Consider the following 8,200-nt stretch of genomic DNA (forward strand, 5'->3'; position numbering starts at 1 on the left):
GCGTAGTGAAATTCAGATCAAAATATGCGATCAACTATTAAACTTGTCATATTCTCTAAACTCTGAACTATATCAGAGTTTCTAATGACGTGGGGTTACGCAGATTTCATAATTCTTCGGTGTCAGAGTGAGCCCAAAGCGGTAGTCCATATCAGGCTTCACCCCAGCAGGCATGGAGAATGTGAAGTGCTGCATGAAGGAGGTGAAGAAGAGGAAAAGCTCCATCTTGGCCAGGTTCTCTCCAAGACACACCCGCTTACCTGAGACAAGACACTGACATTAGTCCTAGATTTCCTTTGGATGACTGTGCACAGATCAGTTACCGATTCAGTAGAATTACTTAGGATCTCTTTTTGTCCTTCACCAGCCATCTCTTAAACAGCACATTTTACAGTGCATGTTTGGAGAGGCTGCTGAAAAAGCTTGCACAGACATTAATAAAATATCTACAGAGTCGTTCCTTACCAAGAGAGAAAGGCAGAAAAGCTGCTCGTTTCACAAATCTGCCCTCCTCATTCAGAAAGTGATTTGGATTGAAGGTGTGAGGCGTCTCCCACTCTTTCTTGTCAAACAGCACAGATGTCAAATTGGGAATTACTATAACTCCCTGGCAATTGGAATAATAATAAATAAAACACACAAAATGAAATATGACATAAACCATGTTTGTCTTTTACTGAAAATTGGTTTGAGCAATGACCTTTGGGACTGAGTAGCCCCCCAGCTCGACATCTCTGTTGGTGACATGCGGCACGCCAAGAGGAGCTATGTTTCCAATCCTCTGGATCTCATGGATAACAGCATCAGTGTAAGGCAGGTTTGCACGGTCCTCCATTGAAGGCTGTCTGGACTCTCCAATCTCTCTGTCTATCTCAGCCTGTACCTTTTCTGTGCAAAAGACAAAAGAAAACAGTATTTCAGTAATGAAATTTACAGCGTAGTGCAACAGCGCTGATTATTAAAGAGATTTGTGCACCATTGCAAAAGAGTGGCCATCATAGTTGGGATATCAGTAGTTGACTTGTTGGCGGAGCTGGCTTGCTGAAAGAACATTTCAGCAAGTATTTACCAGTGACTGTAGAAAAGCAGAGATTTTATCATATTGTAAAAAAATATATATTTAAAAACAAAATCACCATGGGGCAGATGGTAAGATGTTTAAGTCATCATCTTTAATGAAATGTTGACTCAGACATGTTAAATACTTTTTTACATGAGCAGATAATGTATACACTTCAAGTTACAACATACAGTAGATCCACAAATGGATGTATTTTACTCCAAGTTCTTACGATACAATATGTGAAGAAAGCCATCAGCCAGTGGTCAGTTACTGAGAGCTTCATTTGACAGAATGGAACAATTTATGTGCCACCTGTAGAGAAGACATACAACAAATAATTCATCAGTGCAAACAAACAACACAGACATTTCATATCACTTAAGTTACTGCTCTTACATGTAGGCCATACAAATGGATAGTTTCTTGTATATGTTGCTCTTATGTTGGCAACTGCCAGATAAAGGTGTGTCATATTGCCATGGTAAGCTAAAGTTAACTTCATGTATGAGGGGACTGCAGCTTTGCTTGCAAATGTTGAGTAAAAATGTAATGATGGTTATCTCTATGATTTCTGATAAAAATCTCCCTTCAGTCACATTTATCTAAGCCTTCAGGAGATCAAAAATGTCTTCAAGAGTAAAAGCAGTCCTACTTTACACATCATAATACCACTCACTTTCAGGTTTGCACTCATACAGAGCAAAACATGGAGCTCAGTCATAAAACCAAAGGCCAGGTCTATTTATTAGTTTAGTTTATTATCACAATCCAGATTGCTCAATCAACTACAATTGGTTATAGATCAACTTGAAACTGGAGAACAGCAGTTCTTGAGACAGACAGTGGAGGTGGAAACACTGTCTAAAGATTTAAAAATTCCTCCAAGAGCATTCTTAAAGTAACAACAACTTTGGGGGTTGTTATTTATTTTCTATTAAATAATAAGAGCCTAAGCAGCTATTAGTATTTATTATGATAAAAGAACAGTTTTTACAATTCTAACAAACTTCAAAGTCAAACTTAGGTATGCCCACCTTTATTATTCAACACAGCCTGAAGTCTGTTAGGCAAGGTTTTCTATAAGTTCTTTAAGTAACTTTTAATAACTCCGAATACTTACTGAAAGGGCTTCGAGAAACTACTGCTCAAAACCACTTGAAAAGATTCTGACACCCTCAACTTTGATTTTTTCAAGACTACTGAAATGTGCACAGAAGAACTGACACACAACACACACACACACACACACACACACACACACACACGCTACAAGACTTAAAAACAGTTTTTACCACCAAGCCATACGACACCTCAACCACAACACTTAAACACACACAACACAGCACTCAGAAGCTACCCTGCAGCTTCACAAGTACTCTGTTTAATCTGCACTGGTCACTCCACTTTATTGTTATTGATATTTATATTTAAAAGTGCAATACTGTAATTTTCTGCTGCTCATTCCTGTGCAATATCCCATCTGCCCTCCCGTCATATTTCTTTTCAAGATTTTCTTATTTAATCACTAGTGTACATATATTTATATTTATAGATACATATATATTTAGTCATCTTTTCTCTTTTACCATGTCTCTCTAATATTTTGCTCCTTACTATTTTTCTATTTTTTTATTATTTTATTTTATTATATTTTCTCCTACTGTATCATGCTGCTGAGTGACTGCTGCTCGTCAAACACATTTCATTGCAATGTTGACCCTGTGCTAACTTGCATATGACAAATAAAACTGAAAACTGAAAAAAAAACGAACAAAAAACACCACACACACAACGTCAACAAGCACTTATCTGCAAAATCTCATACACATGCCTTTTTAAGTTACTTTTTGACAATGCTCAGTCTTTTTGCACAACCCACTGTCATTGTTGCACTTTTCTATTGCACTGTTCTGTTCTGTCTGTTTTGTTTTTGTTTTTTGTTTTTGCACACTTGCACTTTATGTAGTCCTCTGTTGATTGTCTGTTATATGTTATACATAGCACCATGGTCTTGGAGGAATGCTGTCTCACTTCACTGTGTACTGTACCACAGCACATGGTTGACGTGACAATAAAGCCACTTGACATCGACTCTTTGAAAACAAAACAAAGAAACGAGGGACTGAGAACACCTGCTCTTTTGTCAGTGGTTTTTTTTTAGTCTTTCTGTCTGGTACAGCTACCTAACGGCACACTTACACAGTGGTCTCGAGCATGTAGGAAGTCAAACAGCTCCTCGGTACAGTCCTCCTCCGTTGAAGACCGGGAGCCAACTCTGGTCTCACATTGCTCCAGACGCTCCCAGGTGTGAATGCAGTGTTCTGTCTCCGCACATTTCTGCCGCAGTGATTCAACAGGATCCTGAAGGAGAAAGTTTAACACTCAAAGCAACTGGCTTTCAATAAGAGACACATATGCCAGTGTCAGTGTCCAAATAAGTGCAATGCCATATAGCTGAGGAAAAAAGGGAAAGTCCATTTGGAAAGAAAAAAAAAATCCATGAAGTAGGTGGTTTGTTTTTGTTTTCTTTTTATATACGGGAAAACTACCACACATTTTTTTCAAATATCAAATGACAAAGTAAATTATCACTTTTTGTTTTTTTTAAATTGGTTTTGTTCAGTAAAGACCAAAATAAAACCATCAGTCATAATGGGATATATTAACATACTTTGATTCTGTTAAGGTTATTTAATTAACATACCACCATCTCTTCCTCTTCTTCTTCCTCCTCCTGAAATACACAAGACCAAATTAATAACACCAATAAACCACCACCCTCGAGAAATTGTTATCAATTGCTTTTGTATCGATTCATCTTCACCAGTTAGTCCGTCATTATTATCACTGACTGCGATTTGATTCTGTTAATTAACCTTTAATCTTATTCTGAACAGAGATGTATAGAGAGGTTGGCTAATGCTAATGTCAACTAAGGATGCATCGTAGTTAGCCTCGGTGTATTAGCCTATAAGCTGAACGTCAAACGTCACTAGCTTACGAAATCGTATCTGTAACAAATACTAAGAACCTCTGGTTCTCCGTTCGTGATCCTTTTCTCCTCGAAAACCATGATCTGGTCTTATCCTTGAATCAGCTAGCTGTCAAATCTCAGATATTGGAGGACACACCAGGTCATACGAGCTAATAAGCTAACGAAGGCAAACACTTCCGGTTGCTTAACTTTCAAAATCAAACTGCTCTTCGATCATTGCCTGAACTTGGAACAGAACTTGGAATCCTTTTGTTTTTGCTCGATACGCAAACATGCCAAAGTTTCGCCTCGACTCACAGACGTTTTACATTGAAAGTTCCAAGTATTTATTTAAATGACATATGTTTTATTTTGAAGTTAATCATCTACTTCCCCCGAGGGTAGGATATCCGAGTTTTATCAGTTTTAAGATGTGAACGCAAGGTGCACATTACAAAGCCAGTTATTTGTTTTTAAACCCATATAACAGATAATGCAATTCATTCATTTGAAACATGAGCCAAAATTTTAATGCACGACGACTTAAAAATTGTTACACTCTCTACTACCATCGTGTGTTAGGAAGTGGTACTACATTGAATTTGGCCACGTTCTTAAAGCCCTTTTTTGAGTACTTTGTTCTTCCTTTGTTCCCTTTAGAGTTTTTTTCTTCAAATGGGTCATCTGAGTTGCTTTCCTGTTTCAACAACATGAAATAGAGTTAGTTTGTTAAATAAGGTGAGAAGAACACCACTGGCTTTCCCAGAACTCTTCTGAAATGAAAGCTTAATGGCAAATACAAACCAAGCAAAGTTCTCATGGAATGTAAACAAGATTTTAGTTTTGGTACATTTAAAAGTCAGCCTTGAAGAAACGCAGATTTGACCATGGTTGGTTGTGAAAACAAGATTTTAGTTTTGGTACATTTAAAAGTCAGCCTTGAAGAAACGCAGATTTGACCATGGTTGGTTGTGAAAACAAGATTTTAGTTTTGGTACATTTAAAAGTCAGCCTTGAAGAAACGCAGATTTGACCATGGTTGGTTGTGAAAACATGTCGTTTTATGATCATGTAAGGCTTTAAAAATCTCACATCTTCCACTCTGTCAAATGGCAAAACTACAAACTCATCTTCAAGATTCCAATGAGCATTTTTTTTTGTGTGTATGTTAGTGTTGCCCCAAAGATAGCAGTTTTAAAGTGGTAAAAATAAGAACTGAAGTATTAAAGTTTGTCTATTTCTTAAATCTAATCAAGCCACCCTCAAGCCAAAAAGATTCTCTACTGTTGAGCAACAATACTTGATTTTAGCATCCTAGATTAAAAATGTTTTTCACATTTTTTTTCTCTATGAAATAAGGCCAGAGTTCAGAGTAAACCTTATTTGCTTTACCAAGTGATAGTAATACTGAGCTTTGCCCTCACTGCAGTGATAGCACTTGTTGCCTACTCTCAGACTGAGTCATCTGTCTTACAGGAGAAATCGTACCCACGTACAGTGACTGTATTTACAGAATGGATTCAATCATTTCTGTAATTGGAACCTATGTTTCCTGGGATCTCAAGAGTCTGCTGCTCTTCGCTGCAGTTTTCATCATCACTGCAGACTATATTAAGAATCGTCGGCCAGCAGGCTATCCTCCAGGACCCCGGGGTCTTCCAATTATGGGCAACCTATTCACTATAGATCAGAACAGGGCCCATGAGAGTATGACACAGGTACCTGTGAATCTTCAAATGTTACTTATTAACTCATATTTTCATCTCAAGCCTTGTGTGTATCTTCTTTGATAAATCCTTTGCCAGTTAGCAGAGAGATATGGAAATGTGTACAGTCTACGGATGGGACAGGAACGGATGGTGGTTTTAAACGGGTTTGATATTCTGAAAGAAGCTCTAGTGACGCAGGGAGACAGCCTGGCGGACCGCCCGGACCTTCCTTTACAGACTGATATAGCACATGGATTAGGTAAGACTACTATAGATCTAAACAGACCCAAAGCTTGAAAGTTCAAAGTTTTAAGGTTCTTTTTTGTTTGCTTTCCCCTCTCTATTTCTGGTTTGCCCAAAGACTCTCAGCTTTGATTGCTTCAAATTTAACTTTAAGAAAGGAGTTAGGGATAAGAATAGAGAAGTGGTTATATAGTCCTAAAACACAACCTTCTTTTTTGTTTGCTTTCCCCTCTCTTTTTCTGATCAGGTGTCATTACCAGTAGTGGAAACCTCTGGAAGCAGCAGAGACGCTTTGCACTTTCGACCCTTAGACAGTTTGGATTTGGCAAGAAGTCACTTGAATCTGTGGTCCTGGATGAATTTACATATTGTTCAAAAAACATCAGAAGCTATAAAGGTACGTGCTTATTACACAGTGAGATTTTATAATGAACAAATTCACAGTTTACATAAAAGTTTCTCGTCTATTCTGGAGGTAAGCCATTCGATCCACACCTTATTCTCAACAATGCTGTCTCCAACATCATCTGCTCCCTGGTGTTCGGCCATCGCTTTGAGTACGGTGAAGAGAAGTTCATTAAAATGATGCAACTGTTTGATAAAGCATTCCAGATTGAAGGCTCCATTTGGGGACAGGTACAGCATTTAAAAATACTGATCACATCCTAAATTCACGGGCCACAGCTCTGCCATTTATTCCTTACAGGAATGTTTTTTTTTAAATGTCAGTGAATGATATGGTATGTAAAGTTTATCAATATTAAGTCTCCTCACTACTAGAAGCATACGTACTGAAGTGTCTGACGCAGTAAAAGAAAAATAGTCACCTTTTAGGCGAGAAAAGAGGTGATAACAAACAGGAAATTAACACTGAGCAGTGACATGCAGAGTAGGAGAGAATATCCAAACTGTATATATGAAACTATAAAGGTTTTATATTGATGGACACATTTTTACACTAGCAATAAAGAAAAACACTTTTAAAAAAACACACACACACACACAAAGACAAACGATTCTCCCAATCAGAACTTTATCTTTTAGGTTTTGTACTCAGCAAAATCACTGACAGCAATGCTCAAATCCAAAGTCATGATGTTATATTCATCCTGGAGTCTTGTCTCTTCCTCTTTCTTTTGACCACCACTGTTTTATTTTGCTTGGTAAGCATGATTAGAAATCCCGCAAAACTGTTGCCAAAAACCAAATTGTTGCGTAGTTAACAGCTTAGCACACATTTTCCACAAAAGGTTAGAAAGAACAAGTAATCTTTTTCCCAGCATGTCTCTCCACCATCAGAGCTTTAAGAAAAAACATGTATTTTATTCAGTAACCTATAAAATGATTGAGTTTGAGTTTGCAGTTAATATTCAATTCATAAGAAAAATGTATAGCATACAAAACTTTGAGACCTTTGGATCACAAAGTGGAAATATGACTTAATAAAACTCTTATAATATATCCACTTTGTTGGCTGCCCCTCCCTAAGTCTGGTTCTGTATTATTAACCAAACTTTTGACTGGTTCTATCTGTCTGGTTTTCAGACAGTTTATTTAGACTGAGGCATGGCATTTGCACTAACGTGAATGTATTGTTCCAATATGTTTCCGTTTGTAGCTCTACAATGCATTTCCTGTCCTGATGAGACGTTTACCAGGTCCACATCAGAGTGTCGGGCAGATGTGGAATGAAGTGAAGGATTTCATACGAGTAGAGCTAAATGAGCACAAGAAGACCTGGGATCCCTCAGAAAAACATGACTACATTGATTGTTACCTCAGTGAGATTCAAATGGTAGGAGATTAGGCTTAATTTGCCATTATAAATTGCCATGTAATTCAGGTAACACTGCCAATAAAGGCACTTTTTTAAATCATTTCCAATGTTTTAAAATGTGTGTTTGCATGTATTTTCAGAATAAGGGGCAGGACGACAACACTTTTGATGAGGAAAATCTGGTTATTTGTGTTTTGGATCTTTTTGTGGCTGGATCTGAAACCACATCCACCACCCTGCGCTGGGCTTTCCTCTACATGGCAAAATATCCTGAGATTCAGGGTAAGAGTATTGACCAGACCTGGAAAGCTCTCTGTTTTTATTAAATAATCTGGACATGTGTGGCACTAAAGGAACATTCTGGTCATAATTTCTTAAGTGTAAACTTTTCTATTTCCAGGTTATACTCAGCTTTTTAGATGTATAATGTATTT

At 37.6% G+C, this 8,200-nt stretch overlaps 3 protein-coding genes across 3 annotated transcripts; 1 reads left to right on the forward strand and 2 right to left on the reverse strand.

Annotated features, from left to right (window-relative positions):
• Positions 1-6: 6 nt before the first annotated feature.
• LOC102289300 (cytochrome P450 2K1) lies at positions 7-925 on the reverse strand. The gene is made up of 3 exons (XM_005951417.3): positions 701-925; positions 466-607; positions 7-260 (listed from the first exon to the last, which is right to left on the reverse strand). The coding sequence occupies exons 1-3, from the start codon at positions 833-835 to the stop codon at positions 82-84; spliced, it is 456 nt and encodes a 151-aa protein (XP_005951479.3). The 5' UTR covers positions 836-925; the 3' UTR covers positions 7-81.
• Positions 926-1,150: 225 nt separating this feature from the next.
• LOC106632905 (cytochrome b-c1 complex subunit 6, mitochondrial) lies at positions 1,151-4,392 on the reverse strand. The gene is made up of 4 exons (XM_042216195.1): positions 4,095-4,392; positions 3,768-3,797; positions 3,263-3,424; positions 1,151-1,375 (listed from the first exon to the last, which is right to left on the reverse strand). The coding sequence occupies exons 1-4, from the start codon at positions 4,134-4,136 to the stop codon at positions 1,343-1,345; spliced, it is 267 nt and encodes an 88-aa protein (XP_042072129.1). The 5' UTR covers positions 4,137-4,392; the 3' UTR covers positions 1,151-1,342.
• Positions 4,393-5,307: 915 nt separating this feature from the next.
• LOC121811842 (cytochrome P450 2J6-like) lies at positions 5,308-8,048 on the forward strand (the record flags this gene model as incomplete). Its single annotated transcript, XM_042216194.1, is given in 6 exon segments — positions 5,308-5,755; positions 5,843-6,005; positions 6,237-6,386; positions 6,465-6,625; positions 7,608-7,784; positions 7,907-8,048. Coding segments are annotated over 6 exon segments (997 nt in total), but the record flags the coding sequence as incomplete, so codon positions are not given.
• Positions 8,049-8,200: the final 152 nt, after the last annotated feature.

This window comes from Haplochromis burtoni, unplaced genomic scaffold (assembly GCF_018398535.1).
Source record: "Haplochromis burtoni strain Fernald_Lab_line unplaced genomic scaffold, NCSU_Asbu1 Contig_954, whole genome shotgun sequence".
Classification (NCBI taxonomy): Eukaryota; Metazoa; Chordata; class Actinopteri; order Cichliformes; family Cichlidae; genus Haplochromis; species Haplochromis burtoni.